The 24281-nt window shown below is 38.8% G+C and overlaps 1 protein-coding gene across 1 annotated transcript; it reads right to left on the reverse strand.

Moving 5' to 3' along the window:
* Positions 1–1445: 1445 nt before the first annotated feature.
* Positions 1446–23902, reverse strand: LOC306880379 (kinesin-like protein KIF26B; the record flags this gene model as incomplete). The annotated part of the gene is made up of 14 exons (XM_079433873.1): positions 1446–1645; positions 1781–1931; positions 6254–6423; positions 6500–9209; positions 9821–9980; positions 11247–11391; positions 11660–11840; positions 12637–12899; positions 16116–16209; positions 16544–16741; positions 19045–19216; positions 19348–19505; positions 22310–22684; positions 23567–23902. 14 exons carry the CDS (start codon positions 23900–23902, stop codon positions 1446–1448), a joined length of 5313 nt encoding a protein of 1770 aa, XP_079289999.1.
* Positions 23903–24281: the final 379 nt, after the last annotated feature.

The following is a 24281-nucleotide window of genomic DNA, read 5'->3' on the forward strand; positions in this document are numbered from 1 at the left end:
AGTAGTTTTCACCGATTTCACAAAACCAAATATCCAATAACGTTATAATAAGCAATTAACTCCTCTGAATATTTCCTTCAATTATTAATTAAATGACTCATTATCATCAACAACAGGAAAGAGCTGGTATAAAGAAAAAGTCTTGTTGTGTTCAGTTTCAGTTATCCATCAGCATCATATCCAACACTTTCCCCAATATAAATAAACTATGTGCTGACATTACAGGCAAACATGAAATGGACGTTAGAAATGTAGGAACTGGAGCAGAAAGTAACGTAACCCTTGAAACATGGAGTCATTACGGTGGGCTGCTGCATGTCTGTACTGTGTCCGACTTCATAATAGGGAAATTTTTATCCTATTGTACCGTCTGAGTGAACTCTGCATTTCATCTCAGCCAGGTAATATGTTTTGACAGCACAATATCAGTTATGTCTGAATGTTTTAGCAATCCTCTGTGAAAAACACAAACCACAGTTTTTAGTGTCTGTTTTTTAAGAGTCATGTCATGTGTCTCTTTCGATGATTACAGTGGCTTAACATTGCTCAATTTAAATAAAAATCAATAAAGTGAATAACAACCTTTTATTAGCACATACACAATAAGGATCAAAGGCATTTACAATAAACATGACTTGCTAATTATTTGCTTTTAGTGCAACAAAATATACACTGGGTGTTAAAAATGACTTCTTTACAGTGTTTTACAACCTTCAAGGTGACTATAAGTAAATGTTGCTTTTACAGAGGTCATTTTATCCCCAAATACTTGAGAACGAAACATTAAAATGTTGAACATTTTTACAGATGGACAAGCAGTTATTTTACAGGTCACATGCTCATTGTATGCTATAGGCTAAGCTGTTAAAATGTGGTTAACCTAGTAAATATGCCAATAAGAAAGTTAACCCAGGATTTGCAACTGTGCAATTGGAAATCTTAAACCCTGACTACCCGGAATTAACATTTGAACAGTAAAAAAAAAAAAAAAAATTCAGACAGCAGTCTGCAGTCCAATGTGTTGTTTTGGCTTTCTCTGTGCTAAAGCTAACAACACAAACACTAACAGTAAATTAGATTTCAAGTAGAGCCTGAACAGCATCACTGGAAGCTTTCTTATAATGTAATGATTTTGAGATGGTTAGAGGATTTGTAAGGAGCTCCTAAAGGGACATGAAGATAAATAAAATGAGAAGAAAGAAAAATATATATATATTTCAATGTGTTTGCGTTCCCCTGAGTTCGCTCACAAAACCTTTGTAATGGAAATAATATGAGGTGCGAGTAAAAACTATATTCCAGTTTTCAGACCACAAAAGCATTTTTCCTCCCTTCTCATTTTTTTTTTCCCCCATCGCTATCCCCTAGTGGCTCCATATATTTGCACGCATATCATTTAATATATTGCATAACAGGTAAAAGTGGTCATGTAAAATCTTGATATGCTATATTCCAGCGAATGTTGTGTGATCTACTGTGGGCCGATGCCGTATCTTTTGTCTGCACTTGGGTGTAACGTCAAAGCTGGTGACCATCAAGACATGTGATTTACAGAGGTTAACATGACGCTCTAGCCGTTGAGTGACTTGCTCCAAAGCCTCTAAGTGCTCCAGGGAGTCTACCTCAAACGTTTGCCATAAGTCAACTGGAAAACACATCACACAAATAGCATAATAATTAATGATACAGTAAGCAGAACAATAAACAACCCTACAGTTTTCTGTCCTACTGCAGTGCTTAATTTTATTTAATATGCATAAGCAAACATGTTAACCCTTACATTCACGGGTCCATTTTCCAGGGTCCAACATCAGATGATGCTTGGCATGTTCCAACTCTCGCCTGAGAGCGTTATACCTGAGTCTCACCTCTGCTATTCTCTGCTGTCGATGCTCCAAGAATTGCAGCTTTGCACTAAAGAGGACTATACCCTGAAAATGTGCATGACAAAAAGTAAGTTTGCCTCCATATAAAATGTGAGTGAGCTGAGATTAGCATTTAGCCTTTACCATACACCACAGGGTTTTATATTAAAGTAATATTACAGTTTTTCTAACACGTTTTAGCATTTTAAAACAAAATCAGACACTGTATTCAGATATCTTAAGTCTAATTCAAATCTTAACCCACAAAGCCATCAAATACACAGATACACTGAATTAGACTATGTGAAATTTATTTAAAACATATGACCATGAGCGCTTACTACAATGAATCAGAATCAGAATCAGAATGAGCTTTATTGGCCAATTATGTTTACACATACAAGGAATTTGTTGTAGTGACAGAAGCTCCACAGTGCAACAGAAAGACAGCAACAGGCCAGGACACAGATAATAAAAGAATAATATACAAATATCCAAATAGGCAATGTACAAAGCAGCAAAAACACAATATATAATATAAACAACTATGTATGTACAGGTCAAGTATGTGCAAATTAGAAATGAGAAAATAAAAATAAAATAAGTGAGTGTGGTGAATGGATAATGTATTATAGTTGTGTGTTCCACGTTTATTGTTGAGTGTTCATGAGATGGATTGCCTGAGGGAAGAAACTGTTTCTGTGTCTGGTCGTTCTGGTGCACAGAGCTCTGTAGCGTCGACCAGACGGTAACAGTTCAAATAGGGAGTGTGCTGGATGTGAGGGGTCCAGAGTGATTTTACCAGCCCTTTTGCTCACGCTGGATAAGTACAGCTCTTGGAGAGTGGGGAGGGTTGTACCAATGATTCGCTCAGCAGTCCGGACTACTCTCCGTAGTCTTCTGAGGTCAGATTTGGTAGCTGAGCTGAACCAGACAGTTATTGAAGTGCAGAGGATGGATTCAATGATGGCGGAGTAGAACTGTTTCAGTAAGTCCTGTGGCAGGTTGAACTTCCTCAATTGGCGAAGAAAGTACAACCTCTGCTGGGCCTTTCTGACAATGGAGTCAATGTGAATATCCCACTTCAGGTCCTGGGAGATGGTGGTGCCCAGGAATCTGAATGACTCCACTGCAGTCACAGTGCTGTTCATGATGGTGAGTGGGGGGGGAGCAGGGGAGTTTCTCCTGAAGTCCGTGATCATCTCCACAGTTTTGAGCGTGTTAAGCTCCAGGCTTTTAAGACTGCACCAGACAGCCAGCTCCTTAACCTCCTGCCTGTAAGCAGACTCGTCACCGTCCTGGATGAGGCCGATCAGTGTGGTTTCGTCTGCAAACTTCAGGAGCTTGACAGAGGGGTCTTTAGATGTGCAGTCGTTGGTGTAGAGGGAGAAGAGCAGTGGGGAGAGTACGCAGCCCTGAGGAGCTCCAGTGCTGATGGTAAGAGTGCTGGATGCCAATTTACCAAGCTTTACTAACTGCTGTCTGTCTGTCAGGAAGCTATTTATCCACTGACAGACGGAGGTGGGGACGGAGAGCTGGGTTAGTTTATTCTGAAGGGTTTCTGTGATGATGGTGTTAAAAGCGGAGCTGAAGTCCACAAATAGGATCCTCACATAAGTCCCTGGCCTGTCCAGATGCTTCAGGATGAAGTGCAGTCCCATGTTGACTGCATCATCCACAGACCTGTTTGCTCTGTAGGCAAACTGCAGGGGGTCCAGTAAGGGACCAGTGATGTCCTTCAGATAAGCCAAAACCAGTCTTTCAAATGATTTCATGGCTACAGACGTTAGGGCCACAGGTCTATAGTCATTAAGTCCAGTAATTTTGGGTTTCTTTGGGACGGGGATGATGGTGGAACGTTTGAAGCATAAGGGGACTTCACACAGCTCCAGTGAACTGTTGACGATCTATGTGAAGATGGGGGCCAGCTGGTCAGCACAGATTTTTAGACAGGCTGGTGACACACCGTCTGGGCCTGGTGCTTTCCTTCTTTTGTTCTTTCTGAAGACCTGGCACACATCTTCTTCGCTGATTTGAATTGTAGGTTTGGGGGAGAGGAGGGTTGCTGGAGGTGTTAATGGTTCAAGTCGTCTGCCAGGTGTTGATTCTCCACAGTGCTGGGGGATGGTGACTTGTAACTGGTGATATCCTTCATTCCTTTCCACACTGAAGCAGGATCACTGGAAGATAATTTTTTCCTTAGCTTGTCAGAATAATTCCTCTTTGCTACTCTGATCTCCTTTTCCAGTGTGTATTTGGAATGTTTGTACAAGACTTTATCCCCGTTTCTGTAAGCATCTTCTTTGGCCTGACGGAGCTGTCTGAGTTTTGCAGTGAACCATGGTTTGTCATTGTTGTAGATTAGATGAGTCCTGTTAGGAATGCACATATCCTCACAGAAACTGATATAAGATGTCACAGTCTCTGTGAGCTCGTCCAGATCGGTGGCAGCGGCTTCAAAAACAGTCCAATCAGTGAGAGAAAAACAGGCTTGTAGATCCCGCTCTGTTTCATTAGTCCATTTTTTAACAGATCTTAATACAGGCTTTGTAGATTTAAGTTTCGGCCTGTAGGTCGTAATAAGATGAACCAAACAGTGATCAGAGAGTCCTAAAGCTGCTCGTGGAACCGAGTGATATGCGTCCTTTGTTGTGTAACAGTGATCCAATATATTACTGTCTCTGGTGGGACATGTAACATGCTGTCTGTATTTTGGCAGTTCACGGGAGACATTTTCTTTATTAAAGTCCCCTGGAATGATTAAAACAGAGTCCGGGTGTTGTTGTTCTGTGTCTGTGATCAGATCAGCGAGTTTCTGTAGAGCTGTGCTCACGTGCGCTTGCGGTGGAATGTAGACACTCACCAGAATGAACGAGCAGAACTCCCACGCCGAGAACTCTAGAACGGCTTGCAGTTAATGAAGAGCGTTTCTAGATCTAAATAGCACATCTTCTTTAACACGGTTACATCTGTACACCACCTCTCATTGATGTAAAAGCACGTCCCACCGCCGCACCATTTCCCCGTTGATTCCGCATCGCGATCTGCTATGATCAGCTGGTAATTAGGCAGATGAATCGCGCTGTCCGGTATGTCGCCATTCAGCCAGGTTTCCGTGAAACACAGGGCAGCAGAATTAGAAAAATCATTGTTTGTCCGGGAGAACAGAAGGAGTTCATCCGTTTTGTTGGGTAGAGAGCGGAGATTCGCCAGATGGATGCTAGGCAGCGCCGTTCGAAATCCGCGCTGACAAAGCTTCACGAGCGCGCCGGCTCGCTTCCCCCGCCTGTGCCTCCTGTAGCGTTTGACCAGAGCTACGGCTCCGCCAACTACAATGTCCAGCAAAACGTCCGAAAAATCTAAATCCGGTAAAAGATTTTGTGGTGTGTTCTGCCGAATGTTCAGCAGGTCATCCCTGGTAAAACTGATCGTATTTGAAAAACAAAAAACAGGAAAAACAAACAAAAACAGTACAAACACTGGAGAGCAACGCACAATAGTTGTCATTAGTGGCGCCAGCTTGGTTACAAGATGTGCAACTATACATTGTAAACTCTGCAAAATAATACTACTGCATAAATTAAAGTGAAAAATAAGAACAGAAAAGACAAAAATAAAAAAAAAGCATACATTCCTGAACATACAGTTTTGGTTTTGTGATAATATTGTTTTGATGAAATTGAGCACCATTTGATGAAAAGTATCTTTACTACTTGAAAAAAATAATTGTATATGAAACATGTATAAGAGAACACAACATTGTAAAACTTTACTCAATGTGTACAAAACATTATTGAATGAATAATTAAATAAAATTTTGAATGAAAACTATACAAATAACACATCTGAAAAACAAAATAATGTAAAAGTTTCCTGAAATATTCAACAAAAAGTTGATTTTTTTTCAGTAATAGAAAAAATAGTGTATAAACAATGTAAAATCACATTTATTCTGAATCAGTATATTGTTTCTAGTTTGAGTCAGAGTTTAAAAAAAATTTATAATAAAAAAAACAATGAGTGTTTAAAGTTTTCTTAAAGCTGGAATACATTACACAACTTTTAAAATCGGACCAGATTTCAGCATTTACAGGTCATTATAAACACAAACTTGCACCTAAAACTCTGACTGCTTTGACTTTTGCCAACTAACGCTCTCCTACGGACTGCAAAATGGGTAAAAATCTAGGCAAAAGTCATGTAAGATATCCTAGCCTTTACTTCTAGAAAACAGTGTTGCGAGTCAAGATAATTGGCTAAATTCAGAAAACTGTACGAGTTGAATCAAGCATTACCAATTTAATGGACCATACAACGACAGCAGTTTGTGAATGAAATACAAAGCATACAGCCAAACATTAATTTCATTGACACATTTTGAACCTCACCTTGTTCCCTGCCCCACCTCTCTTCTGTACGCCATTTACATTATCAATCTCATAGACTTTAATTTCATAAGAGTCAGAACCACCCCGATCCACCCGGTGCGTTTTTGGCCCACTGACGGATCTCCTCAGTGACAGGAGGTTGTCTTGAGATGGGCGTCTTAGACTGGACCCTGTGGACAAAGTCCGGTGAAGACCATATTGTTTTTTTATGCCAGAATGCATTGATTTAAAAAAAAAACTCCTTACCTATGTTGGTTCTTTTCTTGTTACTTCTCGCGTCTTTAGCAGCACCGAGCGAGCAACTCTGATCGCTGATGGAGTTGTGTGTTGAACTGCTGCTGATTGTAGCTTCACTGTCTCTCAGCATGCTTTCATAGCCACTACTGACCATACTGCTCCTGTTATAGAGTAAAGCCGTTTTACACATGGCAGGAGGCAGCTCTCCACTGAGAACACTGGTGGTATCGCTGGCATGGCCGCTGCAGTGGTGTGGAGTCCGTGGAGCTGTGATCCGGCTATACGGGGATGGCAACGTGTGAACGAAAGGTTTCATCGTCCCCAGTTCCTCACATTCATCTAAATCAGACCCACCTTGACTAAAAGCAGAAAGAGAATCTCTACTGCTTCTTAAAAGCTCAACTCTTCCTTTCCGGACTGCACCAGATGACTTCAAACTGCCGTTGTCTTGACTTCGGGATAGGGAGTGTGTTGACCAGGAGCTTTGGCTGACAGGTGCTCCGTTAGGAGAAAAGCTTGAGCTCCGGTTGATTGAGTGTCTAGTGGGTTTGGGAGACAAGTTTGGCATCTTGTGGATCATTGAACTGGGCATGAATTTATTAACGGTTGTGGTCTTAGAGTGATCGTTTTTTGATGGCCGGGTTGGATCATTGGCATCATGCATGGGGAAGAACTGTGGAACCCTCCCGAGACTCTGGCTAGCTCGACACCTTACAAAGTCCTCAAAGTCTTCTTTAAAACCTAACGGGCTGGGTTGTACTGAAATGTAATCTTCATCTAAAAGGCCTTTTGGAGCCATATCGATGAAAGCAGTCTCTTCAAGGAACTTGCTTTTAAGTCTTGAGCTAGAATTACCTTCCAAGCTTCCTGTTGAGCGCCCACTCTTACTGTGATCCCATGTTTGGCTCCTGCCGGATAATGCTTTCAGTTTTGCATTAAACAGCTTGCTGCTCTCCTCAAAATTAGATTTAGTGTTGGTCTTAGTTTCAGTAGCCAGGTTTAGCATTGCATTTCTGGCTATTCCAGATTCTTCTTTTGTCTCTTTTTTTTTTTGATTGGGACTGTTTGTTGACGTTGATGGGATATTCTCTTTAGTCCATTCTACATGACTGTCTTTTTTTGTATATTGCTTCTTCTCGGGAGTTTCTCTTGGATACTGTGGGTTCTTTTGTTCTGTTTTCATGTGAGGAACATCCTTGACGTCTTTATTGTTGTTTTGGCACAACCAGCTCTGCTCAGGTTTAATTTCACAAGCATATTTTCTGGACTTGGAGACATCACAGGGAGGGTCAAGTTTAACCATGCCTCCTTTAGGTATCTCCTTCACATCTTCAGTCAGGGGCACCTCAGACCAAGTATGCTGTGGAAGGTTTTTCCAATCAATGAAGTCGCCTGGCTTGTCAATATGTGCATTGATTTTTGTGTGTTTAATAGCTGCATCTGATGAGGCCGTGGAGGCTTCATGCTCTGAAGTTTGTGCATTAGAGTTGGAACTATAAAAACTTGCTGTTTGTTCTTCACCTTCGCTGCCGATAATCCTAACAGACTGACTTCCTGGTGTTAAAGCCTGGAGAGAGTGCGACTCATGAATACTTAATATTTGTGCCTTTCCTTGCTCAGTGGCCCCATTTATTGTTACCTCCTCAACCACGGTATACACAAGCTCATCGTGTCCATTAAGATCCAATGGCTTCTGAACAGTCACAGTGATGGTGGCCCTCATCTCTCGCTGTTTTTTTCCTGTACAACGTGGAATGTCTCCATTCAAAGAGGCAGAAAGAGCCGGTGGGGAGCTCAAACTGGAAGACAGGGATGATGAAAAAGAAGAGGACGAGGTAGACCTCGGAGAACTCTTGCCGATGGGAGATATTCTTGTCTCAGATTGCATTGTGGAATAATCTGATAATCTCATTTTACCTTGGTCTTCCAATTTCAAAGACAGTGCAGTGGGCATCATATTCATTATTTTATTATGAAGCTTAGATTTGTTTAGAGATTGGCTAGACAGCATAGGATTATTCGGTTTGACAACATCTAACTGTGGTTGAATAATCTGTGAGTTGGCGGTACTTGGAATTTCTTCACTGTTGTGAATTATGGCAAATGTTTTTGAGGAGTTTCCTTGTCTGGTACTATTGGGTTCTCTGTTGTTTAATGCTTGAATGTCCAATGAATTGGATTTCTTTTTGGTTTGGCTTAAGCGAGGTGATTTGCTCATAGTGTTCACTTCCTGATCTTTGCATAGATCCAACTCTGTTCCGTCTATGTTTCCCAGTCGATTCTGGAGTTCTGCAAATGTGTTGCACTTCAGGCACTCAAAATCTGATTTGTCTTGCAAAATTGTTGGTGTTGACTCTTCTTTAGTCTTTTCTTTTGATATCTGCTTCATGCGATTGGCAATTGGTGGAGAGATTTCACAAAACTTCATCAGCGAGAGCTTTTTGGACTCCAATTTGCTCTTGAGTAAGGATGGAATAATAGGCAAAACCTCTCTGCTTCTATTTGTAACCTCTTTATCTAGGAGGCCAGAAGGATCCATAGAGATAATGGTATCACAAGATTTATCACTCCCAGGGTAAAATACTGGATCACTAGAGAAACCAGGAGAGGAGAGATCTTGATCCAGTGTTCCCGTAGATTGGAATCTCAGCTTGGTGGAATTATTAAATTTCCTCTCGTTGCCTAAACTTCTTCCTCCAGGCGAGCTTGAGGAAGATTTCTGGAAAAAAAAGCAAAAATAAAAAACTTAACTTATGGAACATGTCCATAATTCAAAAAATAAGTATATGTACATTTTATAACTCATAAGTGACCCTGGACCACAAAACCAGTCATAAGGGTAATTTTTTTTTCGAAATTGAGATTTATGCATCATCTGAAAGCTGAATAATTAAGCTTGATGTATGGTTTGTTAGGATAGGACAATCTTTGGCCGAGATACAGCTATTTGAAAATCTGGAATCTGAGGGTGCAAAAAAATCTAAATATTGAGAAAATCGCCTTTAAAGTTATCCAAATGAAGTTCTTAGCAATGCATATTACTAATCAAAAATTAGGTTTTGATATATTTACGGTAGGAAATTTACAAAATATCTTCATGGAACATGATCTTTACTTAATGTCCTAATAATTTTTGGCATAAAAGAAAAATCTATAATTTTGACCCATACAATGTATTTTTGGCTATTGCTACAAATATACCCCAGCGACTTAAAACTGGTTTTGTGGTCCAGGGTCATATATGAGATATATAAAATTATTTATATAAAAGATAAAGCATGGTCTAAATGAACAGAACCTGAAAACTGGTGAACATGTCTATAAGCATACCCTTATCTTCTTTTTCTCCCTTCGCATTCGAGTCACAGTCTGCATTGTACAAAGGCTTTCTGTAAGGTCCTCAGACAAGGTGGATATATGGGCAATAATTGTGGTGGAGCAGTTGACATTGCTCAGAGAGTCTTGCAACAGCATGGCTAATTTACTTCCCCTGCAATGAAGAAATTATCACTGATAATTAAATTTACTTAATTACTTTTTACTTAAAGGGATAATTCACCCAAAAAATGAAAATTGCCCTACGATTTACTCACCCTCAAGCCATCCTAGGTGTATATGACTTTCTTCTTTCAGACAAATACAATCAGAGTTATATTAAAAAATGTCCTGGCTCTTGAAAGCTTTATAATGGCAGTGAATGGTGGTCAAGATTTTGAAAAAAATTAAAGTGCATCCATCCATCATAAAAAAGTGCTCCACAAGGCTCTGGGGGGGTGAATAAAGGCCTTCTGAGCAGAATCGATGTATTTGTGTAAGAAAAACTATCCATATTTAAAACTTTATGGCCCGGTTTCACAGACAGGGCTTAGACTAAGCCAGGATTAGGTCATAGTTCAATTAGGACATTTAAGTAATTTTTATAAACATGTTTAGAAAAAAACATTACTGGGGTGCATCTTGAGACAAAGCAAAGGCACTGATATATTTGATGATCAGTCAGTGCAAGTTTATTTCAGTTGAAACAGCTCAGACTTATATTTTAGTCTAGGACTAGGCTTAAGCCTTTTCTGTGAAACTGGGGGTATAAACCGTAAACTCTATCTTAACTCTAACTGTAGTAAATGCAACTGTGTGTATGTAGGACGTAGGCATAGGAGAGAGCAAAACAAAACACCGGTCACAAATTAGAAGTACAAAACAAGGATTTGCAAAGAAAAATGTTGGAGGATTTCGATATAAGACAAGAGGAGACTGGTTTTCCTTTGCTTGAAACAAAACTTGGTTCTCGTGAGACATATTCTTATCGGAGCTTACGTAATGCCTACGTCATCCACTGGAACACCACTGTCTCTTGTACGCGTTAGTGGAAGCAAGAGATTATAGTTTTTACATAAGTTTTACATATGGATTTTATTCTTGCACAAACGCTTCCATTCACTTCTGAAGGCCTTTGTTAACCCCTCAGAGCCGTTTGGAGTACTTTTGATGATTAATTTTGCTAAAATAAAAAAACTTGACCACTTTTCACTGCCATAAAAATAAAGTTTGGAAGAGCCTGGACATTTTTTATTCTAACTCTGATTGTATTCATCTGAAAGAAGAAAGTCATATACACCTAGGATGGCTTGAGGGTGAGTGAATCATGGGGTAATTTTCATTTTTGGGTGAACTATTCCTTTAATTAAATCACTGTGCTTTATATTCATATACTATTAGTAATTTCCTACTTTTATAATTGAGACGTACAGAGACGTACCTATTAGGGACGTGATTATGTCTGTTGAGATTGGCTGTGATAAAATTTCCAAGCTCAGCGAGGCAGACTCCACAGTTGCTTCCTTCCCTCTCCCCCACACAGCTCCCTAAATCGATCAGGCTCAGCTTGCTTTGATCCACATTCACTGAGGAAAGTATATATTTTAATAACACCAGAAATTTAAAAAATAATACTAAGGAAACAAACCATTTTAAGAAAAAGGTCATATCATAAATGCAAAACAGTCTTTTTTAATATGCTAAAAACAGAAACAGGTATGAAATTTCACTCTCCTGGATCAGTATTGTGTGAGAAATGTCATCTAATAGGCCTTTGTATATATCAAGATCTGTACTGAGAATCTGCTCATATACATCTCTATATTAGAGCCATGAAAAGGCAACTGAACTCACTCCCAGATTTGGTGCTGCTTCCTATGTGCTGTTGGCGAACATGCAGAGTGAAGAACATGTGACAACAATGTGGTGGTCTCCCTCCACTGTCCACCATCCCACTGCGAGATGCAAGAGCTGTATCTAGTAGGAAAGCTGCTCTTTCTGGATTTGGAGCATTTAGTACACTGTGGTTGCAGAGCTGGGATCAAGATAACAAAATCCAATAATGAGACTCTCAAGTAAATGGGAATGTCTCAATTAACATATCAATGAGTATGTATTAAATTTGTATTGATTGCTCATGAATATTGATAATACGCCATGCAAAGGGTTATAAATGTCATTCAAAATGTTGTTTTAAGGAATATTCCAGGTTCAGTATACGTTAAGCTCAATCAACAGCATTTGATTACCACAAAAATACTTTGCACTTAACTCTTTATTTATAAAAAGCAAAAATTAGGGTTACACTGAGGTGAATGAAGCCAATCCGCAAACATTAAAATACTCACTGTTTCAATAGTATAGCCATAAAATGCAAACAATATGTGTTAACATTATTTTATTTAACCTATTCTGTATTACATATACATTTTCAATTGACATGACAACTGACCACCATAAACCTTACAATAACTATTAAAATGGACCCCTTTCTCTTCTATTACAAGTGTCTAACTTATACGTTTTAAAGAAAACTTGGTTAGATTGATGACTCTTGATAAGATCATCAACATTATGCCACAATTGCTGTGAATTGTGCTTAACTTGTTCTGTACCTGGAATATTTCTTTAAATGCTACATGAACGCTGCATATGCTTGAATCAAAATTCAGCTTTTACATCATTCAACTATTATAGGGACAACTATTATATTATAGGGAAATTTTCAATGCATTTGTGCCCAATAGGTGCAAAGCGCTGACAAATAAATGGAAATTAAAAATAAATGAAAGTCTAGATATTAGAACAAAGGAAGTGTGATTAACACTTGCTTGCACTCCACAGACGGGGTCCTCTTTGAGGTAAGCATCTGGTTTATAGGTCTCCTTGCAGTTGCCCATGTCAACATCAGCGAGTAAATCCCTGATGCCATTCTTTTCCCCACAGACCTCTACAGCTGACACGGAAACTGAGATGTTTGCCCATGTCTTGTCTTTCTTCCTGGTAACGAGCTTGAAAAGCCAAGATATAGCACAAGGAATGACTCCAAGGCTTTGAGTACAACCATCGTGGCCAATCATTGTGTAAGACATTCCTGTAAACCAAAAGAAAGAAAGTGAGAAAGCCATTTTTTATAACAGATCATCATTAGGCGGAAAATCCCCTCATAAGGGTTTTGCAGAATAAATCGTCTTTTAGAAAGACAAAAATCCACAGACTGAAATATGCTTAAATACGTGGTGAATGACTTTACAAACTGGGGTGTAAAATGCGTTGTGGCAATGTCATGACCAATTAAATGTAAAGCACTTTACTGGCAGTCAAGCATGGGCCGGTTTAAAAGATTTATGATGTCTGGCTGGGAGCCAAGGGCCAACATGGAGACCGGGTAATTCAATCTAGCTAATAGAGAATGATGTCATACTCCAAATGCCATGTAGAGACTGTTGTCATGATTTTGGGTGGATAACAATTAATAACCTTAAAGGTAAATGACCTGTGATGACCCACTGTGTTGCCTCTACGTTTAATCCACATTCATTGAGAGGCTCTACAAGTCGCACACAGTGGTAAAAACATATGTGAATTTGAACCTTTTTGTGTCAACGCATTTGGACGCAGAGCTAGGGAAGCCTGTTTGCCTCAGAGTAAAAATAAAAAGATAATTGTGAGATGAGTTTTAAAATGAGAAAAAGCGTAAACGGTCACATTCTTCATGAAGATGCAAATATGAGAAAGAAGGTTTACAATTATTAGATTTAATGTAATATTGCAAGATATTAAGCCACATAGTGAGATATATAAAGTTGGACTTGAAAGATATTCATTTGCAACTGCAAAAAATAGCTGCATTTACCTTTTTTGCTAAGTAAAACAATCCTACAATTAAAACTACAAAGCACTGATCAAAAAAACTAAGCATCCTATCATACATAATCCTACTACATTATTGGAGAATATAGATCTTATATTGCATTTTATGGAAGTAGTCTATTAGCTCTTCGTGAACTGTATAGCGCCATCAGTGAACAACAAACAAATAACCCCGACGGCTTTTTTATTATAGCTGGTGACTTCAACCACGCAAACTTAAAGACAGTTTTGCCAAAGTTCTACCAACATATGAACTTTGCAACAAGGGGACACAACACACTGGACTTTGTTTACACAACAGTAAAGAACTCTTACAAGGTTGTACCCCGCCCCCACCTCAGGTACTTGGACCACATCTCTGTTATGCTAATCCCAGCATACAGACCACTTCTCAAACTTGCTAAACCGGTTCAAAAACTCATCACAATTTGGCCAAATGATGCTACCTCAACACTACAGGACTGCTTTCAGTGCACATAACAGTGACTGGAACATGTTTAAAGAGGCAGCCACCTACAACAACCACACAGACCTGCATGAGCACACTGAAACTGTGACTGCTTACATCAAAAAGTGCACTGATGATGTGACAGTCACCAAGACCATCACCACACGTGCAAACCAGAAGCCATGGATGACAGCAGAGGTTTGTGGGCTGCTAAAGACCAGAGATGAAGCATTCAGATCAGGAGATAAAGCAGCCCTCAAAACAGCAAGAGCCAATCTGTCCTGTGGCATTAAAAATGCAAAATGGTCATATGCTCAAAAAATCAACAATCACTTCACAGACAGCAGAGACACACAGAGCCTGTGGCAAGCCATTCAGACCATCACTGAGTACAAGCCCCTGCCACAGGCCTGTGATGATGACACATCCCTCCCCGATGCACTCAAACACTTTTATTCACGGTTTGAAATGCAGAATGACACATCAGCACACCAACTGCCCACACCTCCCAACGACCGGGCGCTCTGTCTGTCTCCAGCCAACGTAAGGAAGACCCTATCTAGGATTAACCCACGCAAGGCTGCGGGTCCTGACAACATACCTGGCCGTATTCTGAGAGACTGACAGATGTGCTTACAGATATCTTCAACACCTCGCTGAGCCAGGCAGTCGTCCCCACATGTCTCAAATCCACAACAATCATACCGGTACCAAAGAAATCACCTGTGTCCTGTCTAAATGACTACCGTCCAATAGCACTGACTCCAATCATAATGAAGTGCTTTGAGAGGTTAGTCATGCACAACATCAAAACCAGCCTCCCCAACACACTCGACCCGCTCCAGTTTGCATACCGTCCAAAACGCTCTACGAACGATGCAATTTCCTCCATACTCCACCTGGCTCTTACCCACCTAGAAAATAAAGACTCCTATGTTAGAATCGTGAAGGATTCCACCCATCCCTCCCACAGTCTCTTTCAGCTCCTACCATCAGGAAGACGGTACCGGAGCATCAGAGCCCGCTCCGCCAGACTGCTCAACAGCTTTTTCCCCCAGGCTGTGAGAGCCCTGAACTCAAACCACCCCACCCCCCTCTGAAACCCCATGCAAACCCCTACCTCCTGAAACATGGACCACCCCCCATCCCAAACCTTACCACACCAAAGAAAAAACTGTATGGAACTTTTTTGTGCAATTCGAAGTGTGCTACACACAGGTGAGTGGGCCTGTACAAATCACCTGTAGTAACACACTCTCCTCTATGTGCACTAGACACTTTACACACACTGCTGCGTGTACACAATCCCACAAAAGACTCAGCAATATATATATGTTTACATGCTCATGCACTACAAATCATCCTGCACTCTTCCCCAACCAGCTGCTTGACTCAAAATGTTTCTCTTTGCACAGTATTTATGTGAAGCATTCGTATAGTTTGTATTTTTTATCTTTTATTTTTTTAGTTTGTATAGGGTAAATATTTATATTTATATTTTTATCGCTTCTCGGCCTTTTGGCTAAGATCAAGTGTAGTATCTGTTCTTATCAGTTTAATATCTGATACGTCCCCTACCCGGGGACTGCATATTAAATTGATTTTTGGATCACGGAGCTGGAGCCGGGGCTTGCTCCGTCCACTCCACGCATCGGCCTGGTATTGCAGTGTCTCGGGGAAATCGTGGCCTAATGGTTCATCTCACTTTTTGGCCATATAGATAACATCAACAGCATTTTATGTCCTGAATAAAATTGAGGTGTTAATCCAATTTGTTTCCCCAAGTGTGAACACCATATTCTCACTGCATCATAATATATGACCCATATAAAGTCTGACTTATCAAATGTGATACAAAACATAAATGCAAGATTTTCACTTATATTTTGTTCAGTAAACTTTTCCGTTAAAAATAAATAAAAACCCTGACCTTTATTTCATATGTCACGCTTTACAGGTTTAAAAAAGATTTTAATATCACTCACTTACCCACATTGGTTTGTCCAAAGCTTAGGATACAACCATCAGCTCCTGCAAGCACACACTGCAGCACTTCACACAAGCTGTTCTCACAAACTTCTGCCTGAAAAATAATACTTCAACTTGTTTTTTGTTCTCTTTTTTATGACAAAACTGTTTCATCATTTGTCGTCTGTACATAAATTACATGAACAATGAAAGCACCTTTCACATGTAATCTGTCTCTTGGGATGTGGAATTATTTATCCAAATGTGCATCTAACACTGCTCAGTTGATTGAACTGGATAAGAATATCCAGATATTGGATATCTGCACTCAAGTGACCAAATCTGAGAGTGTTGCAGATGTTTGGACATTATGACTCAGATGGGCTCCAGACAATAGACAGATCAGTTTTCACATCATACGACAGAAATAACAAAGCAGTGGCCCTGACCTGGGTTGAATCCGGGCCAAAGGCAGCATCAAAGGTGAAGGTCTTTGAGGAGACTGTAGTTCCAGCAGTCTGTCTCTGAGGGTTAAAGGTGGGTACATTCAGCACTGTGATCTGTTTCTTTAGCAGGTCCAGTTTGAAAGAGTAGGACTGAGATGGGTCAGACACAGGAACCGAACACACTCGCAGCATCACTTTGACCTAGATTAGGGGGAACAAACCCAAAACAATATACTAATTGGATATTACATATAAATATAAAATATTTTTGAATGTATATAAAAAGTGCTCAATCCCATTTGGCAAACATATATATTTTCAAATAAATATTTTCAAATATTTAAAAAAATGCCCAAAAATATATTTTGTTAATACAGATTTAAAAAAATATTTACAATATATTTTCAAGACGTTTAAGTTACTTATATCTAATAATATATTTTTTGGCCATCAATGTAAATACGGTATCATAAATACATACATACATACATATATATATATATATATATATATATATATATATATATATAAGTGATGTCAAAACGATTAATCGCGATTAATCGCATCCAAAATAAAAGTTTTTGTTTACATAATATATGTGTGTGTGTACTGTGTATATTTATTATGCATATAATATACATGTATACATGCATGTATATATTTCAGAAAAATATGTTATCGCGATTAATCGTTTTGCAGCACTAATATATACAGTATATAAGTCCTACATTAGAAGATAGGACCGGTGAAAGAAAGCCAAACCACTGTGGTCAACATTGAAATCTCTGCTGATGCAGTGGTGATAATAAGGATGGTGAATGTTTTATGACTTTACAGCCTATACAGTATATTGCAGAGTACCCTGACTTTTACTGTGACAAAACATGTTCCTGTAACTATAACGTTATCATAACACTAACATTTAAAACTTAAAATATCCCACTTTCTATAAGCATGATGTCACTGAACACACATCTAAACCAGGTTTAGGTTAATGCTTTGTCTGATATCTAATGCATTTGTCCAGTGATATTATCTTCTCTGTCCTGAGTCTGTCAAATCATATTTACACCAAATGAATTATTCAAGAATCCATTATCTCTGCTACAGTTGCTGGATGTGCAGTGCTGAGTGCGATCTAGCTACCAGGTGCTATCCTGAGAGCAATATAATTTGAAACTCAAGACGAGTCCCATCAGTGTGAACCGTGGAGAGTGAAGTCAGGGCTGGCTACAATTAAACTAAATTGATTTCCCTTCCTCAAGGAGGTGGTGCGATGGAATGGGAAGGCCATTAACATCACGTTCAGAGGTTACAGTGTGAGCAGCTTCTCTAAACTGTGAGGCAGCTAGAAAGCAGCCACATCTCAAGGACAGACTGAATGACATCTAAATCATCTGATCAGAGGTGTGGTATGTAAGAAAGGAACATTTTTCCTTATTCAGAAAATGGTACTCAAAGAAAGATTTAAAATGATGTAGATTCCAGTGATAACAGTAGCTTATTAAAGCTGTTTAATTTTACATGGAGGTCATGGGAGCTGTCATATTAACATCACATGACCAGTCAAATACTCACTTCATCTTTCTAACTAAATAATAAATAAGGAAGTATGTGAACAGAGATTCACCACTGAGGAAATAAAGCAGACACACTACTGTTCAAAAGTTTGGGGTCGGTAAGATTTTTTAAAGAGATTAATACTTTTATTTAGCAAAGATGCATGAAACTCAAAAGTTACAGTAAAAATGTTTCAAAATATTTCTATTTCAAATAAATGATTTACTTTTGAAGTTTCTATGCATTGAATAATCTTAAAAATGTATCATGGTTTTTACAAAAATATTATGTGGCACAATGTTTTAAACATTGATAATAAGAAAAGAGCATATTACATTTACAAGATCATGTGAAAATGAAGACACGAGTAATGGCTGCAGAAATTGCAGCTTTGCCATTAAAAAAAAAAACATTTTACACTCTAGTATATTAAAATAGAAAACAATTACTTAAAATTGTAATACTGCCTTTACTGTATTTTGATCAAATAAATGCAGCCATTAAAAAAATCTTACCAATCCCAAAATTCTGACATCTTACTTATTTCTCACAATCTCACTAATCTCTCATAATCAGACAAAATATTTTATAATGTGACTTTATATCTCACAATTTATTTATTTCCCACAGTGTGTAACTTTAACTTTATACTTACAAGCCTTTACTATATTTCTACAATCTCTTTCTCAGGCATGCATATTTCTACAATCAGTAATTGAAAACTTAACAAAGCTATTACATAACAGCAGAACATAAATCAAACTGAGTGCAGCTTAAAGAAAAAAATATCCGAATTCTGCCTATTACAAATTTAAAAGCAAATTAACAACTACTATTATCTAACAATACAATATCACGTAATAATATAAGCATCCATACATTTTGGTGGTGTAAGGTAGCAAACATTCATCAATTAACATTTGTAGTAAACATTAAAGCCATACCTTTCCCATCCCAGATGTTTCCTTGCTCTTACTAGCAGCTTGAAAAATGTTTGCTGGTGCTAGAGGAGGAGATTTCTGCAGAAGACTACTGAAGTTCATCATGCGTTGAGAAGCACTGCTCTCTGAGAAGTGCCTTCCTCTTCTAACCATCACATTCAACTTCTGTGCTGCCCTGTGGAAGTTCAGTGATTTGACAGAGTTTAGCTTAGATGCATGCACATTACAAAAGTATTCCTTTCTTTTCTACAACACACACCTTTAGTTATTTTAGTTCTTTTTTATTTTCTGCTCAGCACCTCTTACCTGACAAAGAAAGACAAGGCAGCAGATGTTCCTGCAGGGAGCAGAGAGGACATACTGGAAGAACGCGTCGGCTGGGTGGCGCCGTAGTTGCACAGTGCTGTAGAGGTCACATTCTCCTTTTCATTCACCTTCCCTGCATGCAAAGGACTCTGGGAGGACTGAGAAACATTTATCTTCACTGATATTGTCAGATTCAGTAATTAAAGGAATAGTTGAACTGCAAATAAAACTTTTCAGATTTTTTTTCACCCTCAGGCCATCCAAGATGTAGAGTTTGTTTTTTCATCAGAACAGATTTGAAGAAATTTAACATTGCATCATTTGCTCACTAATGGATCCTCTGCAGTGAATGGGTGCCGTCAGAATGAGAGTCCAAACAGCTGATAAAAAATATTCCACAAGTAACTCACACAACTCCAGTCCATCAATTAATATCTTGTTAAGAAAAGCTGTGTGTTTGTAAGAAACAAATCCATAATTAAGGCATTTAAACCATCACTTCTGGCCAAAATAGGAGTCCTAATCCATAAGAACGCTTCCTCCAGGAAAAAGTCCATCACCTGTTGTCCTCTCACATCAAAATCCACCAACATTTTTTTGTTCAGAATTGTTTTTGATTGAAAACGTGCTTGATCTGCATCCTCTCCTTCAGACAAGACAGCGTTTTCATGGATAGAGAACTCACATTTTAATTGATGCATGTGGATTACTTGTGGATGACTGTGACGCTTTTATGAGCTGTTAGGACTCTCATTCTGACGGCACCCATTCACTGCAGAGGATCCATTGGTGAACAAGTCATATGATGCTAAATTTCTCCAAATCTGTTTTGATGAAGAAACAAACTCATCAACATCTTGGATGGCCTCAGGTTTCAGCAAATTTTCATTTTTGGATTAACTATTCCTTTGATACACTAAATAAACTAGACAGGCAATATGTTTATTTAGTTTGATGAATTTTAACTGAATGTCTTTCTGAAAAAATATGCCAGTATGAACATTACACCCTGAACATGAGTGTGTTTAACGCACTGCAGTCAGACACTATTATTAGTGAAAGCCACTACAAGCTGAGTCATATGGGCAGATGAAGTCATGAACCTCTTTATATGTGTCTCAGCATACAGGCAACGAATGCCTGAGGCTGCAGGCGCTGACGGGATGACTCATATTTCAGCCCAAAATCTAACCTCTTCTAGGCAGAATAAAAATATTCAGACGGTATTTCTTTGCCCCTGTTCAAGAATACCATCGCTTGCCTGCAGTCATCCACATATCTAGAGTCACTCCCTGCCTTTATGTCTCATCAGTGCTTCAATCCAACCATGCGAAATAGGAGCCCCCGCTTTGCTCCCCTTCATTGGCAGAATGTAACGCCAATTAGCGCTGGGAGCAACCCTTGGGCAGAGATGGCAATATTGGCTCTACTGTTATTTTCTTCTGCATCTCTGCTTTCTTTTTCTCACTTCTCTGTCCTCCAGAGAGAATCTAAGATTTAATTATGTGCACATCTTTTTTTTTTTTTCGCCGTTATGCTTTCCATTCTTATCTGTGTTTGCTATTTCAAATACAAACCTACAAAATGCATGTCTTCTGCTTTTACTCCTTGCATTAATCTTTTTTTTAATTCCACTTCAAGGACTGAGTGAGTCCACCTTGGATGTTTGTGTAATGAAATGGAGCTGGACTAATGGACTCGGTCTGCCATCATGCTCTCGGTCAGCGTCATATAAAGATCTGGTACTGAGTGCTGATGGAGCTGTCTGAGACGTTCACTCTCTGCCTCACTTCCATAATGTGTTCTCATTTCATCTGTATTTACGAGAGCTGTGTATGAATATTTCACTGGTCATTAAATATTACAGCGATATTGATCAAGCTTCTTTTTTTCTGACAGGCTTCTCTGTGGCATGGATAAAATGTGGGTTTAACCATTAACCAGAAAACGTCCTGTAACATCTGCTTCTGAATCTAATCAATGCCGACTAGAGAATTGTGTATCATAAGACGACACACATGTGTCCTGGTGAGTCCTGGTGAGCAGACATACATATTTAATTTATACTTTTACATTATGCACATGGATGATGTTCTGGACATAAAATATGAACTGCAGAGTGTTTATTTTTTTTACTAGAATTATTTGGAAAGCCTGTAAGACTTGTTTTAAAAATAAGTAGCTTCTGCTCACCAAGGCTGCATTTATTTGATATTAAAAATATGGTATGAATATTGTGAAATATTAATGCATTTTAAAATAACTTTTCTTTAAAATATTATTTGTGGCTGTAATAGTAAAGCTGAATTTTTCAGTATCCATTACTTCAGTTTTCAGTGTCACATGATCCTTCAGAAATCGATTTAATATGCTGAATTAATGTTCAAGAAAGATTTCTTATTATTACCAATTCTGAAAATTTGTGCTGCTTATTATTTTTGTGAAAACCATGATACATGATTTAAAGCGTCTGTGATGAATAGAGATTTCAAAAGGACAACATTCACTTGAAATAAAAATCTTTTGTAACAATGCACTTTTATCAAATTAATGTCCTTGACAAAAAAACTTTTAAAAGGTAATGTAGGTTTAGTATTATATTAAAGTGATAGTTCACCCAAAAATGAAAATTCTATCATCATTTACGCACCGTCATGACATATTAAACTTGTATAATTGTATTAATTCTGTGTAACACAAACGAATATAATTTGAAGAAGTCAATGGGGTCCAAAACAACACTGAACCCAACTAACTATAATTTTATGGACGAAAACACTTCAAATCTTCTTTTGTATTCCACACAAGTAAGAAAGTAATATGAGCTTAGAATGGCATGAGGGTGATTAAATAATTCTTATTTTGGGTCAGCCAACCCCTCAGACCTAAAGTGTTAGCTTGAACAACAGCAATACATACAGCAATAAATACATTAAAAAATTAAAATAAAAAATTGGCCTACCTTTTGAGACATTGAATTGTTTCCTTTGAATGAGGACAGGGGCCACAAGGCCTCCAAATGCTGACGTCCTTTAATCCAGCATTCCGGTGCTGCATTGCTAGGCCTCTGATGGGGGTCTGAGACAACAGATCGGTGGCTTGAGGTTCTGGGGAGCGTTTGTGAGCCTGAGTCTAGGCTTGTGGATGGGATGTTGGCAGTGGTAGGTGGAGCCCATATGGCCCGGTCCTGATTGAGGATCGTGCGGATAGCCTCCTGCTTCAGCTGGCTAAAGTGAGTGGAGCAGACGCCACAGCGTCCGTCCGCATTGCCCCAGGCTTCTACAATACTAGCAGGTGGTTTCATGCTCTCATAAAGATGAATGTAGACTTTGGGATCCTGAGGCACAGAAAAAAATTGTTACTGGTGACTTAACTCATCAGAACATACTGTGTTTATAATTTCATATATTTAAATAAATCTTTTAACATGATTTTTAAACCACAAATTTCTTTGGTGACATGATAAATAATGCCCAGTGTTGTTTTAGGATCATTGACATCATTAATATTTTGATTCCGTTTTTATTATTTTATTTTCCATTTCATTTTAATATCAGTTTAATAAAGTTTTTGTAATTTATAGCCTATATGTGTGTGAGTGTGTGTGTGTGTGTGTGTGTGTGTGTGTGTGTGTGTGTGTGCTATAAAATACAAAGTATTTTATTAAAGTATACATTTTATTTCAGCTAAGGTTTTTTTTTTTTTTTTTTCGAGTAACAAAATTGTCTTAATATCAGTTTTGGTTTTAGTTGACTATAATAGCCCATCCTATCTTTATCTTAATATTATGGGAAAAAAGGCCCAAAATTTTGAGCTTACTAAAAAAAATCAACTATGGTCCACTAACCTATTTTTCCCCACTACCAAATACTGAGACACATCCCATCCACAAATGCATCTCTGTCTCAGCTGATCACATTATAGTGCCATTTACTTTATTGTTCTCAGTAGGAACTGAGTTTTCATATCCCACCCATTTATAGTGTAATCAAGGCTAGACCAGTGTCACATGAATCACAGACCAACTGCAAAAGCTAATCGATTTAAACTCGTTTCAGGGGAAGGGGAAAAACCATGCGCCTCATATGTAATTGAAATATGAGACAAGACTGCTGATGGGGTGGACATGCATGCAGCAATCCACTAAACACCACCCAAGAAAATGCATGAAAACCGTTTCTAAATGTATGCAAATAGATGATACAAGGAATATACTTACTTTGCTAGAAAGATTTTCGTCAGTTACTTGTTTTAACGCTTCCCTTTTGAAGACGTTGAAATGAGAGATGCACTTTTTGCACATATGTCCCGTGTCGAATAACGCCTCTCTTTTCGTCCCGGTGGACTTGATGGAGTTGGATTCAGGGGGGTAGCCGTTTAACGATTCTTTGGACCATTTTGACCGTAGGAGAGAGTTAGTGAGGGGTGTCGGGAAGGAGCTTGCGAACCCTGTCCAAGGTGCTGCATGGGAGTCATATGCTGAAGAGCCAGCGCCTTCGGGCGGGAGACGCTCCTTCTGCGCTGCCGCTGCGTGACCCTTGAACACCGTACCCATTTTAACGTTGCTCATCTGTGAACCGTAAACCGCCTATATTAATTGTATTCAATATTCAACACTATATTTAGTCATAATGGCATATAAGTAAGTTAACAAATGATGCATATTACTTACAGTCATACAGAAGCACTTAGTCACCTACTTACCATGAACCGCTCACTGCCTGTTGTTTCAATGTATCCTGTTTGATTCTTCATATTCTGAGTGAATAGACGCTCAATAAACTCGTTATCTCAACGCGTCCCCCGCAACAAGTTTCCATTCGTTTCAAATAAAAAAAATATTATGTTTCACGCAAAAACGCTGACTTTACTTGGGAAAGAAAGAGACGCGTTGTCCTCGTAGCGCATGCTGTGATCTCGCGTGCTTTTATATG

The sequence above is a fragment of the Barbus barbus genome (genome assembly GCF_936440315.1).
Source record: "Barbus barbus genome assembly, chromosome: 14".
Classification (NCBI taxonomy): Eukaryota; Metazoa; Chordata; class Actinopteri; order Cypriniformes; family Cyprinidae; genus Barbus; species Barbus barbus.